Source organism: Molossus molossus, unplaced genomic scaffold (assembly GCF_014108415.1).
Source record: "Molossus molossus isolate mMolMol1 unplaced genomic scaffold, mMolMol1.p scaffold_m16_p_2, whole genome shotgun sequence".
Classification (NCBI taxonomy): domain Eukaryota; kingdom Metazoa; phylum Chordata; class Mammalia; order Chiroptera; family Molossidae; genus Molossus; species Molossus molossus.
Genome location: NW_023425355.1, coordinates 12,117,591 through 12,139,210, shown reverse-complemented (window position 1 = coordinate 12,139,210; position 21,620 = coordinate 12,117,591). Strand labels below are relative to the sequence as shown.

The 21,620-nt window shown below is 34.1% G+C and overlaps 1 protein-coding gene across 1 annotated transcript in view; it reads left to right on the top strand.

Moving 5' to 3' along the window:
• The window catches only part of RPS6KA6 (ribosomal protein S6 kinase A6), a 139,368-nt gene that overhangs the window by 31,515 nt on the left and 86,233 nt on the right, over positions 1–21,620 (top strand). The window contains exons 4-6 of the mRNA XM_036270522.1: positions 6,184–6,265; positions 7,225–7,305; positions 13,902–13,981. Coding sequence (XP_036126415.1) covers positions 6,184–6,265; positions 7,225–7,305; positions 13,902–13,981 — 243 coding nt within the window. The remainder of the gene's footprint in view (positions 1–6,183; positions 6,266–7,224; positions 7,306–13,901; positions 13,982–21,620) is intronic.

The following is a 21,620-nucleotide window of genomic DNA, read 5'->3' as shown; positions in this document are numbered from 1 at the left end:
ATGCCCAACAGTTGCAAAAGCAGTATTGGTGAATATAAAATAGACATTAATTGTCTTAAAGTAGCCTAATATGTATGTGGTATCGATATAACATTTAAATCTGGAGAAACATTTCCAGACACAAAAAGGACAAATTAAGGTGGATTATAGTTTATCAGTGAATTGGTACAAGAGATATATGAAGACAAGGAGATAGGATTTGAATAGTTGTTCTGGGGTGAGTAAAACTAGAAGGAGCTTCTAATAGAATGTGTGTGTGGTGGGGGATGTTTTTAGAATTGACCTATAGTGTAGGTGTGTGCATTCTGCATATCTTTATTTTTTAAAGTTTCTAAAGTACAATATTTATTTAACTATATTACATTATATTTTTATGATGTGAATTTCAGAAAACAGAGATGAAGGTCTTTCATATCCCAAATGTATAAGTGTTTAAATATCAATTTAAACAAAACCATACCAGGCAAATATTTAAAGCAATTCTATATTGTTTTGTCACTTGATGTATATATTTATTTATATGTACATTTATTTATATCAAACTTTGTTCCAGAAAGCAATTAACACTTTCATAGATGAATGGCAAAAAACAACAACAACAACAAAAAAAACACGTGAAATTAAAATAAATGGAGAAGATGCTGGAAGCCAATAAATTAGAACAGGAAAGATAAGATGAGATCCGGAATACATTCTGTTGTTCACAAATGCATGGCATAAGTGCCTATTATATCTTCTAGAAGTGGGACAAAGATGAAGTTTTAAATTTTCTGGCAGCCATTATTAAGAAACTGATACACTTAATTATATGATTATTTGACAGTATCTTCAGTGTAAAAACAGATCAGACAGACCAGAGAAGCTTTTCTCATGGGTCTTTATAAAAGAGAATACTGTATAACATAATGAAATGTCTTCAATAACATCTTCACATTAAATATAGTAGCACGCTGACAAGTTGTCAATGTAGTCATTAAATTCAGGAAACACTCAGCTTTGTCTGTGCAGGAACTTTGCTTTAACAAGGATATCATGGAAGCCTTTAAAAAAAACCCTAATAATAAAATACAGAATAGTGATGTTTATGCAGTTCATCAACCAAAGAAATATTAAGGAAGTAGTTTATTTCTTTTTTCCTAGCATGTGAACATGTTTTCTTGTCAGTATTGCATCATTTGTGTAGGCATTGTGTGGGTGTGACTTGTTATATGCTCAACCTATTTAGGAATTTGGCCAAGGCGATGAATCAGAAAAGTGTAGGAGCAATTCCAAGAAATTTTGGGTTGCAGCCTTATTTAAGTTTTTATGCAAAAGTTCATTGTTAAAATGCAATAAATCCTTGAAACATTAAATATCTTTATAGTTCATTTAATATGGAAAAACCCTACTATAGTCAGTGGTACAATTGCACTTTAAAGAAGGATGCATCATCATCATTAAATATGAATATAAAATTCTGTATTAAATACACCAACTATAATGCTATTATCATTAAGGTACAGATTGAAATTAAGTATACCAAACTACTTATATTAATTATTTTAAAACACTATCAAATTAAACACATGAATACCTGTGTCAGACTAGCCTTCCTTGTATTTCACTTGCCAAGGCATATGTATACCAAACATACATTTTAACATCCTTGGATTATAATTTTTTTTTTGTGACAGTAAACTAGGACTTACAATGATTTTTTGAGAATATTAAACACTTGTCTTCTTAAGTAATTGATGCATTATCAAAAGCTGGTTTTAAAAAAAACATGTTTACATCTTAAAAATGTCTTGCAGTTGGTCCTTTGCCTTTAATCAACATTAAATCAAGGTGATTTTTCAGTTTTCTTCAACAAACACTTAACTAAATAATTCTTAATGGAAAATATAGAAGTCCATATCATCAAGAAAAAAGTATATTGGAATAACTCACTCACTTATTGATCTTCTGGACAATTTCTAATATTTGTATTAGAATTAATGAAAATAAACCTTTCAGATCAGGATAGATATACATTTTAGATATAGCAGTTTGAAGCCGTACCAACTTCTATAATTGATCATGGGGAATAGAGCTGAGTGACATGTTTTCTTTTGCTAAGAAAGTTCACCCATAAAGAATAAATCAGGTGATGAACAAATAAACAATTACTTCTCTAGACTGTGAATGATGGTTTCTATTCCATGCCATATTAGGATACTAGTGTTAGAAGAGCTAGGGGAAAAGCAGTTGTTTTGTGCAAGTGTCTTTTTGAAAGTATGGGCTATCTTTTTCTTTATTCCTTGGCTGCCTCTTTTTGCCTTCTATACTCCATTCTTTTCAATCCTTCTAAGGGTTATGTTCTAGATAAGTGGTTCTCAAAGTGTCCTCAGTCTATCCCTGGGCATCTGTAAGATGCCTTCAGAGCATCCTCAGGATCAAAAGTATTTTATAATAATAATGAGATACTATTTGTGAAATTTTTTGCACCTTGACACAATAAAGCAGTGACTCCAAACCATGTCAGTAGTTATTATATTGTTCACTATCACATACTTGCAGATTTTTTAAAAAAAATGCAGGTTTTACTTCAGAAGGCCTTTGGTGAGGTGAGAACAGTGATTACATTTACCAAATGTCAACCCTTGAGTACACTTCTTTTTAATATTGTGTGATGAAATGAGGAGTACACATACAGCACTTTAGCTGCATACCAAAAGATGGTGATTGTGTCAAGAGAGCACTTTTATGACTTTTTAGAGGTTTGAGCTGAACTAGCCACTATTTCAATGGAACAACATTTTTGCTTGAAAGAATGATTAACAAACTGTGGTTACTTAAAATTGAGTATTTGGTAGTGATTTCTGAAAAATGAAATGGAATAAGCCTGTTATTTCTTGACAACATTTTTTGAGCTTTGAAGCAATAAATTAGAATTGTGGAAAAATTTTATTTGTCACCATAAGCTTGATATCTTCTTAATACTCAAAATATTTTTTTTCTGATGAGATTGCTGCTGTCAACATTTGGAAGATCTTCAAAACTCACATGATATTTTAAAATTAGTCATGAGTACAAAATCCATTTAAAGTGTAACGTAGATCAATGGATTATTACATAACAGAATATGGACAATTATTTGATATGGTTTCAGATTCTCCATTGCAACTAATCTTTAAGAAACTGCCACTTGTTAAGTTCTTGTGTTGTATCAAAGAAAAGCAACCACAATTCTATGAAAAGGCTATTAGAATACTCCTTCATGTCTCAAATACATATCTGTGTGAGGTTCGATTTTTCTACGTATACTTCAAGCAAAACAACTTAATTGCAATAGATTGAATGTAGAGGCAGTATGATTATCCAACTGTTTTCTGTTAAGGCAGATATTAGAGATTTGTGAAAATGTAAATCAGTGTCACTTTTTTTCATTTTTCAGGGGAGAATATAGTTATCTTTATAAAATATTTATATTCACATGTAACAGGTTTATTATTTTAATGAATCAATAAATAGTTATTTGTCTGTTTTAATTTCTAATATGATAAATGTCACTAGATTTAACCCACAAAAACAAAAGTATTTTGGAGTGTTCAATAATTTTTAGCACTGTTAAGTATTTCTGAGAACTGCTTTCCTGGAAGATTCTGAGTTCTACTTGTGATAGAGTCATACTCACAAAATGACTTGACCCCTTTGTTTTCATCCTCTTGGTCACATGATATTGATTAGGGAAAAGGAAACTTTTTGGTTATCTTTATTTATTTGCCCTTGTCAGTAAAATTGAGTGAAACTTTGAGTTTGGTTATTAGGGTTAATGCTATTTGCTTACCTTTGAAGGTGTGTGTGTGTGTGTGTGTGTGTGTGTGTGTGCACGCACGTGTAGGTGAATGCACGTGATGGCAATCATTTAATCTACTGTTTGAAAAATTGATGAAGACTGACCCTTAAATCAGCTATAATAGTAATTCTTACAAGTCCACTTGTTTCCCAACAACGGCAAAACTTGGGAAAAATCAGATCAGAAAATGTGCATTTGGGGTCTGAGCTTCTTGAACCTAATCAATAGGTATTATATGACACTTAGAACACCATGATAATCTAGTACTTGTGTGTAGTCTGTCTAACCCAGGTTGAATGATATTCTCTTGTAATGAAAAAGTGAGATTCAGCACTGTTCATTTATAAGAAATTAATTTTATTTTTTAATGCTTCAATTTTATAAAAAACACTGAGGGTAGACTATATGTATGCTAAATTTAACATTCTTTGCTCAAATGATTACCATTTTCATCAGTGAAAATTATGGACTTTTAAGAATATCCTTTCCAAGAGTAAATCCAGTAAAAATAACTCCATGGAATGAAGCTACTATAATCTTCTATGGCAGTATAGTACACACTTTCCCAGGGTTCTATGTTGTTTGGGGAAATCATGTTGGAGTTCGGACTAGATTTTAGATGAGGAAGTAACAGAGGGTAGCAGTTTTAATTTGTTAGCTTTTTGAATACAAAAATATTTATGGTGATATGCAAAATTTATTATTTGGTTCAACTCTTAAACTCTTTTTTTCCCCCTGCAAAGATAGTTTTATGTTGCAAAAAAAAAACAAAAAAAAACAATCCATTGTTAGTATGTGGATTTTCTTGAATACTCTTCTCCACATGTGCTATGAATTCTTTGTTACTGGTTCACTATATGACATGTTCAAAAACTGAGAGTAAGCATTTAGAAACTTTTACAGAAATTTAACAGAGTAATTTTATGTGTGGAATCTATTAGTTTAAGAAGGGATTGTATTTTGTATGACATTTAAATTTTATGTCCTATATATTTCATTTAAATTATATTTTATAAAATATAGTCCACAGTGGGTTAGAGGAAAGGGAAAAATAATACTGGTTTATCTGCACAGAAAGTGTGGGAAGCAGTATCCTACATGACTATGAAAGTGCTAAACCTGAAATGGTCCTTGAGTTTTGGTCTGAAATAAAGCCTTACTTTCAGGGTAAGAAGAAAGCAGAGATTCTATGAAGTACACATCTCCTCTTGAAACTCAGTTGGCAGATATGTGATTACAAATAAAAGATCTGCAATAAAGGGTTGTGAGCTGTACCTTGGAAAATAGGCAAAACAAAAAATTACTCAACAGCTCTCCCATCTGCATTTTTATGTGAACAAATTAGTTACTTGATCACATTTTTGATTTAAGCAATGCTTGAATAGAACTTGCTAGAGTTGGGGATGGCATGTTGAGGCAGTGAACAGACTTTACTAATTACTTTTCTAAAATGCATTTTACTAATAACTCTTATAAAACTGAAATATATTTATGTTTATAAAAGGCTTTTAAAAACTTAGCTTTTAATGACTGATAATATTAGTTTAAAAATATGATATATTATTTAGCAAGCCAAACAACTTTAAAGAGTTTAATTTTTATTTGTTTACTGAGATAATTTGCCATCATAATTCTTTTACTGGGCACACGGGTAAGAATTGCACCTGATTTCTTATTAGAAATTTAAATGCCTGGTAATTTCTAAAATGGACCAATCAGGAAGTAGGAATGAAGATATCAAATTAACAGTCATCACATAGTTTGCTCTTCATTAAGGTAACAAAAAGGATCTTGGGTCTTAAAAGGAGCTCCCATAACTCAATTTTTTTGTTTGTTTGTTTTTTTGTTAATCCTTACCTAAGGATATTTTTTCCATTGATTTTTTTTTTTTTTAAAGAAAGTGGAAGAGAGGGAGGGAGGGAGAAAGAGGGAGCAAGAAACAGAAATTGGTGTGAGAGAGACACATCTATTGGTTACCTCCTGCATATGCCCTGACCTGGTCCTGGATCTAATTTGCAACCCAGGTACATGCCCTTGACCTGGAATCGAACCTGCAGTGGTTCTCGGGCCTATGCTCCAAGCACTGAACGACACTGTCCAGGGCTGTTTTTATTATATTATCTTTTATATCAGAAACTTTTCAAAGTCCATGACCATATCATCTCTTTTTAAATTTTTCTTTTCACAGTAGTATGTATGAGAGTGTGATTTACTAAATGAATGTGACAAAATATTAAGAGTATATAATTTATAGGGAAAGTTATTTCTTTATGAAGTTAAAAAAATGCAAGGACACATGTATGTGCTAATGTGTGTGTATAGTAAAAGTGGCTTGAAAGTTAACTTTTTTTAAATTCCCCTATTAGGTTTTCCTTGTTAGAAAGAAGACCGGCCCTGATGCTGGACAGCTCTATGCAATGAAGGTGTTAAAAAAAGCTTCTTTAAAAGGTAGAAAATTAGAAAGCTTATTAAAATACAATTTGTTACAGCATGTTTTAAGACATATACTGTGTATTGCTTGTATAAGTTGAATAGATTTATTTTTCAATTAAATTTATTGGTGTAACATTGGTTAATAACATTATATAGGTGTCATGTGTACATTTCTATGATACATCATCTGCATATTGCATTGTGTGCCCATCACCCAAAGTCAAATCATCTTCCATCAACATACCATTTACTCCATTTACCCTTTACTAACCCCTGCCCCACTTCTGGTAGCCGACATACCATTGTCTGTGTCTATGAGTTTTTGTTTGTATGTTTTTATTGTTCATTTGTTACTTTCAGATTTATATCCCACATATGATTGAAATCATATGGTTCTTGACTTTTTTGTCTGACAGCTTTTTAAATTAGTAATCATTGCAGTTTTCTAGCTGGTAATTTATATTTCTAGGGTTGATATTTACATATGTCCTAATTTAGTGAGAGTATGACATAATAAAAATTTATTGGTATAAAAAGTGACACATTTAATTAAAATAACTTATTTTATTAAGCTATATTATTTTGTTTTCTGTTTCATATGTGTTGGTATTACCTATTGAGAATGCATAACTGCCTGGTATACCCTTATATACACTAACTTCTAGACTCTGATAACAAGGCACTGTGCTCAGTTTTAATCACTAAACTCATTTGAACAATTAAAGACTACTATGTAATAGATGCATATTAGCCAAATACCTTTTTATGTCACTTTAACCCATCTTGAGATGTAAACTGAATGTATTTGCTTTCTGAGAATATGGTAGTTACTGTATAGGAAGATATAGACTGAAGTTTAGGCACTTGTAAAGTTCTATTTTATATTTTTATATTTTTGTTTGATGGATTTTTGATGGGATCACTATGGAAATTATATACAATAGTAATATATTCTAACCTTCTGTTATTTTTAGTTCGAGACAGAGTTCGGACAAAGATGGAGAGAGATATACTGGTGGAAGTAAATCATCCATTTATTGTCAAATTGCATTATGGTATGTAATCTGCAGAAATCCCTAGATGTAATGATAGTGTAATCATTTTGAATTGTATGTACTATTATATCAAGGAGTTAAATATCTTGCATGAATATTCTCTTTGGTGTTTAGGTACCCTATGCCATTCTTGCTATGAAATTGAAGTGCATGTAGAAAAAAAATACTATATGAAACTTTACAACACTTGTGACCATTCAATTTGGTTTATGCACAAGTATAATATTTCTCCAGTTATCATCCAAGATTCCTTACAGACAAGGCTTTTGTCCTCCTTAGGTGTTGGCCTCAGCCTAACCACCAGGACTGTTCTATTAAATTACTGCCAGGATATTATATCTAGTTACCTCCAATTTCTAGAACATATTCTCTACTAATGTTATTGAAACCAGTTTCTAGTTCATACAGATGTTTTTTGCAACAGCAATTAAAGTTTTTCTTCAATGAATTGAGTCCTCTTAAGGAAGTGATTGCAGTTAACCATTTTGTGTATTACTATTTTAACATTATTGATTTCTGAGCTTCTATTTCTTTATTTATTTTTTAAATTATTTTTCTTCATTGATTTTAGAGAGAGAGGAAGGGAGAGGGAGAGAGATAGAAACATTGATGAGAGAGAACATTGATCGGCCACCTCCTGCACGCCCCTCACTGAGGATCGGGCCCATAACCTGGGCATGTGCCCTGACCAGGATCATACCGGCGACCTCAACACTCAACCACTGAGCCACACCGGCCAGGCTGAGCCTCTATTCCTTTAATTGATTTTGTTCCTCACCAGGGTGTCTCCCTCCCAACCACACCCCAATAAAGCAATACACTCTTACACTGTGGGTTTATACCAACATTATATCTCATTGGGGGAAAGGAAGTAGATTCTACACTTAATTCTCTTTTAAGGTTAAGGGGATTTGGCTTTTTACAAATTGGAATTGGCTCTTTTAGAAGATAGTGACAAAAATAAACTTGTAGTGTTGATTAGCAAGGAAGACACATGGATTAATATTAGAATATACTGACATAACTATTTGGGAACTGTATGCTATTCTGTGCTCTTCAGTAAATAAGATTAGCTTCTCATGAGTACCATGTCTTTACTAACTTGCTATGTACTAGTATAAAAAAATTTTATCACTAAGTTTATTAGCAAGGAAATTTTCAGATAAAGGTTGTGCTGGATTCAGTAAGTCAAATCAGATCATTCACCCTAATTTTTATTTTAGCAGCCATTTCCAATAATTTCGATTAATAATATACCATAAACTTTAGTTCAAAGTGCCATTAATGTCATTGTCATCTTGTGACATCAAGTTCTGTGACTTTATGATACATGTGATAGTGTTCTGACTTCATGTGTTCCTCTTATTGGTGGTGTTTTTTTCACCATGGTTTCAGAGGATCAAGTGAATGACCAGAATGAGAATTGTTCAGGTTATTCAGACATACACAGTGAAGCAGAGTGCTATCCATAAAACATAACACAGAATTCTAAAATGGTCAGATGGAACTGACTGGAAATACAGGCTTCCACGAGTTGGCATTTTAAGCTATATTTGCAATTACTGTGCTATTTAAGCAGCCAAGAAAACAGCAACACTGACTAAATTTTGTATTTTTGTCCTTATTTTTAAAAATTATTTGTGGCTTGATGCAATGATGTTTTTGTTCCATATTTATAAATGAAACACCTTTTTCAGTGTTTCTAAACATAAAATATACTTGGTTTGAAATTTAGTGTTTGGAACACATTTGAATTTTATTTTAAGCATGTTCTTGATTCAAAGTTTCATTGAAGAAGCTTTCAATCAATGGATCAGTTTGATTCTGTAATTAGCATACAGTACCTAATGTTTTGGTGCTGTTTTGAGGCCCAAAACTCAAAGTGGATTTTGTTCTTGAACATTGTCCCAGTAGTTTTGATGACATGTGTTGCCTTGAGGTCTAATTTTTTTCTAATAGATTTAATATTTCTATCAAATGTTGAAAAACTGCACAAATTTGTATGAAACAATACCTAGAAAAATGAAAACTTTAGATTAAATAGTAATTTAAATTAATCCTAGAATGTTATGATAGAGGGAAAATTTTCGTGCCATAATTTCTCTTCATGGTGGTGTTGGACTTAAGTTGGTCGACATGTATTTCTATACCACCATTTAAGCTTCAATAAATATTTGCTTAATTGATTGTCTAGTGACATAAAACAAATTTCCTTTCAGACAATAATATAATAGGAAATAAATACTTCAAACAGATTTAATATATTCAACTATATGAAACGTATTTATCTGAAGAGTCAATAGCTAGATTCTAGTTGTATTTCCTATATTTGTTGATTAACTTGTCTAAGGTAACAAGATAGTGTCTTCTGATTATTTGTCTGATAATATTTCTATACCTATACCCTACTAGGCTCTATCTCCAGTGACATGAGGCTATACAATACTGTGATAATTTATTTAAAACATTCTGGTGTTTGGCTGTGTCCCTCTTAAATGTTTACAGTGAGCGTATTTATCTTATTTCTTGGGTCTATTTAAGAGAATCATGTAGTTTTATTAGTCTACTTGAATTATTCTTCCTTATATGTAAGGGGAGAGAAATAGTAGTGAGAAGTAGTAGGTATTATAGAAAGAACATGAATTTGAAGTCAGAGAGTTATAAGATTGAATCATAGCTCTATAGCTAATTTATTGTGTGCATGATATTGTTGGCTTCCCTGGGAAATTCAATGGTATGTACATCATTAAATCACTGATACAGACTACTATGTAACTTACAATTTTTAAAATTTAAAAAAGTATCAGCTATTGACTTTATTCTTAGGTAATTTTGGCAAATAATACATTAATATATATATGTATATATATATATATACACACACTATATATATACACACTATATATATACCCAATTATATCTATAATAACCTTTAATAAATTGACACCCATAAATAAACAAAATCAGAAAAGAAAGAGAAGTAACAACTGACACCACAGAAATATAAAGGATCATCGAAACATACTATGAACAATTATACGCCAACAAATTGGACAATCTAGGAGAAGTGGACAAATTTCTAGAAACACACAGCCTCCCAAAACTGAACCAGGGAGAGAGAAAACTTGAACAGACCAATAACAACAAATGAAATCGAAGATGTAATCAAGGAACTCCCAGAAAACAAAAGCCCAGGCCCAGATGGCTTTACGGGTGAGTTTTACCGAACATTCAAAGAAGGTCTAATACCCATTCTCCTCAAACTATTCCAAAATATCCAAGAAGATGGGACACTTCCAAACTCATTTTATGTGGCCAGCATAATTGTAATTTCAAAACCAGATAAAAACACTTCAAAGAAAGAAAACTATAGGCCAATATCCCTGATGAACACAGATGCCAAAATCCTTAACAAAATATTAGCAAATTGGATCCAGCAATACATCAAAAATATTATTCATCATGGCCAAGTGGGTTTCATCCCAGGCATGCAAGGCTGGTATAATATTCACAAATCAATAAATGTGATATACCACATAAACAAAAGAATATATAAAAAACATATGATCATATCAATAGATGCTGAAAAAGCATTTGACGAAATTCAGCACCCATTTTTGATAAAAACGCTCAGCAATGTGGGAATAGAGGGATCATATCTCAACATAATAAAGGCCATATATGAAAAACCTAGAGCCAACATCATACTCAATGGACAAAAAACTAAAAGCATTCCCCTTAAGAATAGGAACAAGACAGGGATGCCCACTTTCACCACTCTTATTTAATAATACTACAAGTCTTACCCACAGCAATTAGACATGAAGAAAAAATAAAGGTGATCCAAATTGGAAAGGAGGAAATGAAACTGTCATTATTTGCAGATGACATGATATTGTACATAGAAAACCCTAAAGACTCCATCAAAAATCTACTAGACTTAATAAATGAATTTGGCAAAGTAGCAGGATACAAAATCAACATCAAGAAATCGATGGCATTCTTATACACCAATGATGAACTCACATAAAGAGAAACTAAAAAAACAATATCGTTTACCATTATGGCAAAAAAAATTAAGAAACCTAGGAATAAACTTAACCAAAGAAGTAAAGGACCTATTTGTAAAAAAAAAAAAACTACAGGTCATTGAAAAAAGAAATAGAGGAACATATAAAAAAGTGGAAGCATATACCTTGTTCATGGATTGGAAGAATTAATATCATTAAAATGTCCATAGTACCCAAACCAATCTGTAGATTCAATGCAATCCCCAAAATACCAATGACATACTTCAGAGAACTAGAACAAACACTCCAAAAGTTTATATGGAACCGAAAGAGACCCCAAATAGCCACAGCAATCTTGAAAAAGAACTAAGTAAGAGGGATCACATTACCAGATTTCAGGTTATACTACAAAGCCACTGTATTCAAAACAGCCTGGTACTGGCACAATAACAGGCACATAGATCAATGGAACAGAATAAAAACCCAGAAATTGACCCAAGACAATATGCTCAATTAATATTTGACAACAGTGGCAAGAGCATACAGTGGAGTCAAGACAGTCTCTTTAATAAATGGTGTTGGGAAAATTAGATAGCTACTTGCAGAAAAATGAAACTGGAACACCAACTTACACCATACACAAGAATAAACTTAAAATGGATAAAAGACTTAAATGTAACTTGTGAATCCATAAAAATCCTAGAAGAAAATGTAGGCAACAAAATCTCAGACATCATATGTAGCAGAATTTTCACTGATACAACACCTAAGGCAAGAGAAACAAAGGAAAAAATGAATACATGGGACTACATCAAACTAAAAAGCTTATGCACAGCAAAAGAAACAACCATCAAAACAGAAAGGGATCCCACTCTATGGGAGACCATAATTGCCAATGATGCATCAGATAAGGGGTTAATTTCCAAAATATATAGAGTGCTCATACAAGTTAACAAAAGGAAGACAACCCAATTAAAAAATGGGTAGAGGACCTAAATAGACACCTCTCCAAAAAGGACATACAAATGGCCAAGAGACATATGTAGAAATGCTCAACATCACTAATCATCAGAGAGATGCAAATTAAAACAACTATGAGGTATCACCTCATAGCTGTCAGAATGGCTGCCATCAACAAATCGTCAAACAAGTATTGGCAAGGGTGTGGAAAAAAGGGGACTGTACTACACTGCTGGTGGGTATGCAGACTGGTGCAGCCACTGGAAAACACTATGGTGTTATCTCAAAAAGTTAAAAATTTAACTACCATTTGACCTAGTGATCCCACTTCTAGGAATATGCCCTAAGAAACCTGAAACACCAATCAGAAAGAATATATGTACCCCTATGTTTATAGGAGCTCTATTTACAATAGCTAAGGTCTGGAAACAACCCAAGTGTCCATTAGTAGACAAGTGGATTAAAAAGCTGTGGTACATGTACACAATGGAATACTATGCAGCTGTAAGAAAGATCTCTTATCCTTTGAGATGGCAGTGAAGGACCTGGAGAGTATTTTGCTAAGTGAAACCAGACAAGCAGAGAAAGACAAATACCACATGATCTCACTTATTTGTGGAATATAATGAACTAAGCAAACTGCTGAACAAAATTAACCCAGAGACATAGAGGTGGGTTACAGACTGACAGGCCTCAGAGGAGCGGGTGTTTGTGGGGGAAGAGATAAACCACAAAACTAACATGCATGTTTGCATGACCAATGAACATAGACAACAAAGCTGGGGATGGGGTGAGAGGGAAGGGGAGGAGGGTGTCAATGGGGAAAAAATGAGAAATATCTATAATAAAAACAAATTAAGAAATAAAAGAAAAAAAAAGAAAGAAATTGCCACCCATTATTCTTTTACTTTTTGTTACCCAAATGGAATGAAAATGGTAGTATCTAAAAACTTCCTTGATTTTCCAGGATGTTATTAGTTTAGTTTGGAAATACTAATTGTGTGCAAAACACTGTATTAAATGGAGTGCTCTCTAAAGGTGAAACAGTCTCTGCTCTCAAGAAATTTGTAATCTATGAAGAATACAGACATGTAAACAAATTAATTATACACATCAAATGGAATCAGTACCAAAAGAGAGGCATACATAAAGTACAATGTGATCTCAAAAGTAGTAGCAAGTAATGCTGATGGGGAGGAAGGTAAGGGTGCTGTAGAGAAATGTGAAAAGGGGGAAATCCTTAATAGAGAAAAGCTTAATAGAGAAAGGAGGTGGCATTTTGGTTGAGCTTGAAAGATTTAGTAAATTCTTAATAGGTGGGAGTACAGAGTTCAGGCAATAGTAGTATAACATGATGCTCAATAAATCAGGAAAATGAGGGTGGTGGAAGTTTCTGTGTAAAGCCACATGCAAGGTTGGCTATGTTCTGGGAAAGGTTTTATAGCTATTTCAACACCAGATTTAATTTTGACATAATGTGATCCAGTAATGGACCAGGTGAGTAAATGCTTGATTGGTATATAGTGTTTAGTGATAAAATTCTAAACTTATATATTAATTTAAAAGTATACTAAGCTACTTAAGTTATTAAGATTGTTATGTTACTGTACTCTATTTTTTAATTAGCCTTTCAGACTGAAGGGAAGCTGTACTTAATACTGGATTTTCTCAGAGGAGGAGATGTCTTCACAAGATTATCCAAAGAGGTATCTCTTTGTAAATCTTTACTTTGTTTTCTTGAAACAAAACTAAGAAAAAACATTTTTTTTCTCTTTTCTATGTAAATTTTAAATGATACTTATTCTGTTTGTTTCATTGCATAGTGTTTAGTGGGTATGCCAATTAATAGCATTTTCTGTCTGCCTGTCATTTAGATCATCTCAGTGTGCTAATTATTATTTTCTTAGTCACAACATCAGTTTAAATAACTGGATGAAGCATTGAAGGGTCTTTGGCTACACAAGCTACCAACGTGCCTCTGGGAGTAGTGTTTAATTTATTTGTTTAAAACCATTTTATGGTGGTATAAATGATATACAATAAACTGCATATATTAAAGCACACAGTTTCATAAATTTTGACATTTGTATATACTCATGAAACCATCATCATAAAATAATTAGCTTCTCTATCATCCCAGTAGTTTTTTTTGTGCCCCTTTGTAAAGCGTCCATCGTGTTTTACCCCTACTGAATCTGTGTTCTGTTGCTGTTTGGTTTGCATTTTCTAAGACATTATATAAATGGAATTCTATAGTATGTATTTTTTGTCTGATTTATTTATCTCAGAATAATTATTTTGAAACTCATCCATGTTGTTACATGTACCAATAGTTTATTCATTTTTATTATTTAGTAATATTTCAATGTATAGATACACCACGATTTGTTTATTCATTCACTTGTTGATGGATGTTTGAGTTTGCAGTTTTTGGATATTACTAATAAAGCTGCTACAAACATTCACATACAAATGATTATATGGACATGTGTTTTCATTTTTCATGGTTAAATACCTAGGTATAATGACTGGGTTATATATTTTATTTTATTTTTATTTTTTTGCATAGTTTACATTAGGGTTTATTCTTGGTATTGTACATTCTGTGGGTTTGGACAAATGTGTAATGACACGTATCTACCATTATAGTATAATACAGAGTAGTTTCACTGTCCTAAAAATTCTCCATACTTTGCTTATTCTTCCCTTTTTCTCTCCAAACATGACTGGGTTATATAGTAGGTGTATGTTTTAACTTATTTTAAAGACACTGTTAAACTGTTTTCCAAAGTGGTTATATAATTTTTTCATTCCCACCAGCAGCACATGAGAGTTTCAGTTGCTCCACATCCTTGCCAACAGTTGATATGATCAGTCTTGTTTTAATTTTGGACATCTCATAAGTGGTACTATACTAGTACCTTGTTGTGGTTTGAATTGTATTACCCTAAAGACTAATGATGATCATCTCTTCATAAACTTATTTGACATCTATATATATTCTCTTTGATAAAATGCCTGTTTAAATCTTTGGCCCATTTTTTATTGGGTTGTTTCTTACTGAGTTTTGAGAGTCTTCATATATTTTGGATGGTAAGTCCTTTATCATATAGGTTGTGTGGAAATATTTTCTTCTGGTCTATGGTTTATCTTTTTATTCTCTTTAACAGTGTCTTTCTAAAAGCAGTAGTTTCTTAATTTTGATGAAGTCTTATTTATATGCCTTTTAAAATGAATTATGCTTTGGTGTCCTATTTAAGGGATATTTGACTAATCCCAGGTCACAAAGATTTTCTTCTGTTTTCTAGAGGTTTTGTAGTTTTAGGTTTTACATTTAAATTTATAATCCATTTTAAGTTCATTTTAGTATGTGGTGATAGGTATGTGTTGTAGTCGAAGTTTTTTTTTTTTTTTTTTTTTTTTTTTTTATACAGGGTGGGTCAAAAGCAGGTTTACAGTTGTTCATATAGAAAATAATACTATAATTAATCATTAGTACAAGAATAAACTGTATTTCATGTACTCACACATGTAAACCTGCTTTTGCCCCACCCTGTATATAGATGTCTGTTGTTCTAGCATCATCATTAGAAAATACTATGCTTTCTTCACAAAATTGCCTTTCATTTTTGTTGAAATTCAGTTGACTGAAAAAATGAAGATATATTTTTAGACACTTTATTCTGTTCCACTGATCTATTTGTCTGTCTTTATGCCAATTACATATATTTTAATTGAATTTACTGTGGTAACATTGATTAATAAATTTAGAGATGTTTCAGGTGTACAATTATATAATACATCATCTGTATATTATTTTTTGTGTTCACTATCCAAGTCAAGTCTGTTTTCATTACTATTTATCCTCCTCCTTAGTCTTTTCTACCTCCCCACCCCCTCTTCTCTCATACTATTGTCTGTGTCTATAAGTTTTTTGTTTTTGTTTTTTGCTTAATTTCTTTATCTTTTTCACACAGGCCATCAATCTCTCTGACAGCTGTCAGTTTGTTCTCTTGCTATGAGTCTGTTTCTGGTTGGTTTGTTAGTTTATTATACTTGTTAGATTCTACATATGAGTGAAATTATATGGTACTTGTCTTTCTCTAACTGGCTTATTTCACTTAGCATAATACTCTTCAGGTCCATCCATGCTGTTACAAAGATAAGATTTTATTCTTTTTTATGGTTGAGTAGTATTTCATTGTGTAAATGTACCACAGCTTTTGTATCCACTCATGTATTGATGGGTACATGGGGTACTTCCAAATCTTGTATATTATAAATAATGCTAAAATGAACACAGAGGTGAATATATTCTTTCAAATTAGTGTTTCAGGTTTCTTCAGATATATTCCCAGAAGTGGAATTGCTGGGTCTTAAAGTAGTTCCATTTTTAATTTTCTGAGGTAACTGTAACTCCATACTGCGTTGTACAGTGGGTGCACCAATCTGCATTCCCGCCAAGAATGCACAAGAGTTCCCTTTTCTCCACATCCTTACCAAAATTTGTTTTTTGTTGATATACTGATTTGATTTTTGTTGATATATTGATGATAGTCATTCTGACAGCTGTGGGGTGATATCTCATTTTCGTTTTAATTTGCATTTTTCTGATGAGTAGTGATGTTGAGCATCCTTTCAGATGTCTATTGGCCATCTTTATGTCCTCTGGAGAAATCTCTGATCAGGTCATTTGCCCATTTTTTAATTTGTCTCCCTGGTGTTGAGTTGTATACATTCTTTATATATTTTGGAAATTAACCCCTTATTAGACATGTCTGTTTTTATGCTAGTACCATGCTGTTTTGATTATAGTGGCCTCGTAGTATAATTTGATAGTAGGAAGTGTGATTCCTCCAACTTTGTTCTTCATTCTCAAGATTGCTGTGGCTATTCAGGGTCTTTTAAGGTTCCATATATATTTTTGGAAGATTTGTTCTAGTTTTGTGAAATACACCATTGGTATGTTGATAGGAATTACATTGAATCTATAGATTGTTTTGGGTTTATGGACATTTTAATGATGTTAATTGTTCCTATCCATGAACAAGGTATGTGCTTCTACTTATTTTTGTCTTCTTCAATTTTTTTCTGCAGTGTCTTATAATTTTATTAATGCAGATCTTTTACATACTCGGTTAAATTTTGAAATCCATTCCTAGGTATTTTGTTTGTTTGTTTGTTTAAGTAGGCTTTTAAAAAAAATTCCATTTGCCTGGCCAGTGTGGCTCAGTAGTTGAGCATCAACTCATGTACCTAGAGGGTGCCAGTTCGATTTCCGGTCAGAGCACATGCCCAGGTTGTAGGCCAAATCCCCAGTGGGGGGCATGCTGGAGGTAGCCAGTCGATGTTCTCTTTCATTGATGTTTCTGTCTCTTTCTCACTCTCCCTTCCTTTCTCTCTAAAATCAGTAAAGAAAAAAAAATGTTTAAATTTTCATTTGCATGAAATATCTACATCCATCCTTTTACTTTAAGTCTGTTTGTATCTTTTGTTCTGAGTAAACTTTCTTGTAGACAGCATATATATGAGTCTTATTTTCTTGTCCTTTCAGCTACCCTATATCTTTTGTTTTGAGCATTTAAGCCATTTACATTTAAAGTGGTTATTGATAGGTAGATATTTATTGCCATTTTAATTTTTTAATTGTTACTTTTTCTTTTTCTTCAGCCATTTACATAAAGTGATTATTGATATGTAAGTGTTTATTGCCGTTTTAGTCTTTTAACTATGTTCCTCTTATTTTTCTTCTGCTTCTCCTCCTCCTCCTCCTATTCCCCCTTCTCTTGCACTATTCTCCCCCATCCTTACCTTCCCTCTTCCTCCCTTTTACATTTCTTGTAATAATGTTTTGATGGTAATGAACTCCTTTGGCCTTTTCTTGTCTGGGAAGTTCTTTATTTTTTCTTCAGTTTTAAATGATAGCCTTGCTGTTTAAGTAGTCTTGGTTGTAGGTCCTTGCTTTTTATCCCTTTGAATATTTCATGCCAATCCCTTCTGGTCTGAAAAGTTTCTGTTGAGAAGTCAGCTGACAGTCTATGGGAACAAACTTTTAGGTAAATAACTGTCTTTCTCTTGCTGCTTTTAAAATTCTGTCTTTAACCTTTGTCATTTTCATTATGATGTGTCTTGTTGTAAGCCTCTTTGGATTCATCTTGTTTTGGACTCTCTGTGCTTCCTGGGCTTGTGTACCATTTTTCTTCACCAAGTTAGAAACGTTTTGGTCATTATTTCTTCAGTTTCTCAATCCCTTGCTTTCTCTTTTCTTTTTCTGGATGCAGATGTTGTTATGCTTTATGTTGTACCAAAAGTAAATTAAACTATCCTCATTTATTTTAAATTGTTTTCCCCTGCTCTGATTGGGTATTTTCTGCTACCTTGTATTCCAAATCATTGATTTAATACTCTGCTTCCTTCAACCTACTCTTTTTTTCTTTCTACTGAACTCTTCATTTGAGATATTGTAGTCTTCATTTCTGACTGGTTCTCTTTTATGGTTTTTATGTCATTTTCATGGTGATGTAGTTCTCACTAAGTTCCTTGAGTATTTTTATAATCATATTTTTGAACTATGTATTCAATAAACAGCTTGTCTCCATTTCATTTAGCTCTTTTTCTATAGAATTCTCTTGTTCTTTCATTTGAGTCATGTTTTTTGTTTCCCCACTTTGGCTGCCTCTTTGCATTTGTTTCTATGGCTTCCAATCTTGGTAGGATTGCATTTGTTTCTATAGACATCTATGGCTCCCAATCTTGGTAGGATGGCCTTATGTAGTAGGTGTCTTATGGGACCCAGGGGTGTAGTCACATTGATTACCTGAGCTGGGTGCTTCAGTAATGACCCTTGTATGGGTTATGTGGTCCCTTCTGTTGTAATTGAGTTTTGATTGCTATTTGCCTGTTTGTGGGTGGGGTTGATTCTCAGGCTGGCTGATTGTGAATATTAACCCTAACCACAGTGTATGAGCTACTGTATATGTGCTGGCCACACAAAGCGGAATTCACCTCAGCAAGGTCTGGTTCCTGCCAAGATCTCCCTTTGAATATGCAGCTTGTGAAGCTAATTGGATCCTTCTCGGATTGTTGTTTGAAGCTGGTTATTGGATGGGTTGGTTCTGGGCCTCTTGGGAGGGACTCTGGTGCAGGCCAGTGTCAGATGCTGTGTGTGACTGGCCCTGGGTAACCTGTTTGGAGCTACAAAGTGATCTACAGTTTGTGGCTTCCTCTGCTGGGCCTGGGTGTGCATGGGAAGGACCAATCTGTACACCAAGTTTGCCTTTACCAGCACCAGGCCAGGGGGCAGGTCAATTAAAGTACCAAGGCACCCCAAGATCTGACTTAGCCTTCCTCTGCCTGCCTGCTTCCTGTTAGGCTCAGTCACCAAAATAAGCTCTGGAAATACTCGAGTTGCTTGTAGTTTCTCATTGAGTCACCAGGTGGGAGCAAGTGGTGTTCACCTGATTGATACAGGTTCAAACTGGGTTCCAGTGCTGGCAGGCCTGAGGCCACTCAGCAAATGTCCCAGGGTATACCAAGTATAACTGCCACTGCTACATGCTTACATACCTTTGTGGTGGGGAGAAGTCTCAGGGAGTTGTCAGAGTGAGGACAGCAGACTTCTCAGGCCCAAACAGAACAATATTTTGCCATGTGAAGGCAGGGCTCTGTACCACTTGAACATGTGAGGGAAAACTGGCCCCTGTCCTAGAGCCACACAACTCAAATCTGTCACAGATTCTGCCAGGAGCTAGATCTCAGCAGGGTGGGGCTGCCAGGATTTTGGAGAGTAGGGCTAGTGGTTCTGTGAGTGGGATTTGCCTGTCATGCTTGGGGGAATGGGGGGGAGTGGCCCCTCTCCCATAGTCAGACACCTCAGTTTTTCCCCGGATTCTGCCCAGACCTCACCAGGGTGGAGCCCATAGGAGACGGGAGGGTGGGGCCACCTACAACCAGGAGAGTGGGACTATAGGATCTTTCCTGTTCAGGAGGTGCCAGTCAGGTTTGTGGGAAGGTGGGAGGAATATTCCCTGCCCAAAGCCACACAACTCAGTCACTGACACCCCCTGAGTTTGCCCAGACTTCTGTATTCAGACCCAGACAGCTGACTCCACAGCAGGGCACAAGCCCCACAGGGTTGGTCTACAGGAAGTTGAGGGCGGGGCTATTGCATTCTTCCTGGCTGATTACATAAGGAGGGGAGTGCTGATTACATAAGGACATATGCAGTGTGGGGAGAGGGACTCAGCACAGATATCCTGGATGTTGTCCCTTCAACTTTCTCCACAGAGCTACAAACTTCACTCTCTCCTCATCGGACTCTATTCCACTCAGGTTTCCCTCTGCATGAGCCCAGGGTGAGTAGCTGCAAATGAGAATTTGTACACTGACCCTTAAAGAGGGTACTTGTTTCTCTAGTAGACTTGCATCTCTCCATCATGGACAGAATCCCCACTGATTTTCACAGCCAGATGTTATATGGTCACTTCTTCCTAGCTCTGGTGTTCTGAACTTGGGAGCCTGGCTTGGGGTTGAGACCCCACACTTTTCATGGGGAACCTATGCAGCTGACATATCTTTCTGGAATCTCAGCCACTAACTATGGGAGTGGGGTCAGCCCTTTCCGTGTCTCCACTCCTCCTACCAGTCTCAGTGTGACTTCTTTAAATCTTTGGTTGTAAGACTTCTCTCCAGCTAGTCTTAAGTTGATTATTCAGGTTGATGGCTCTATATTTAGTAGTAATTCCAGTTTGGTCCTGGGAGGAGGAGAGTATAGCTTCTACTTACTCTTCCACCTTCTTGATCTGCCCCAGGTTTTTCTTTTTTTTAAGTCATGCAGATTCTCTAAAGTTATCTAAGCAGCAAACTAGTAAACATGAGGATGTTTGAAATGTCTCTTCTTCATTCACTTTTTCAGTGATTCCCCTTGATAACTCTGAGTCCCCACCAGCCTTCAATCTGTTTTCCTTAGGTAGACATCCAGCCTTTCTTTGACCCTCTTCCTAATCAAAACTCCATTTCCACACTTTTGATCACTATACTTTTATAATATGTTTGAAATCATGTAGTGTAAATTGAGTTTCGCTCTTCTTTTTCAAAGTTGTTTTATCTTTTCTATATCCTTTGTATTTCTATATCAATTTTAAAATCAACTTTCACTTTTTACAATAAAGCCTGCTGGAATTTTGATTGGAATTGCATTGAATCTTTAAGTCAATTTCCAGATATTTCACCTTTTTACAATATTGAGTCTTCCAAATCAGGAGCATGTTATCTATTTCTATTTACTTGAGTCTTACACACCTTTTGTTAGATTTTAAGTATTTCCTTTTTTCATGACTTTCTTAT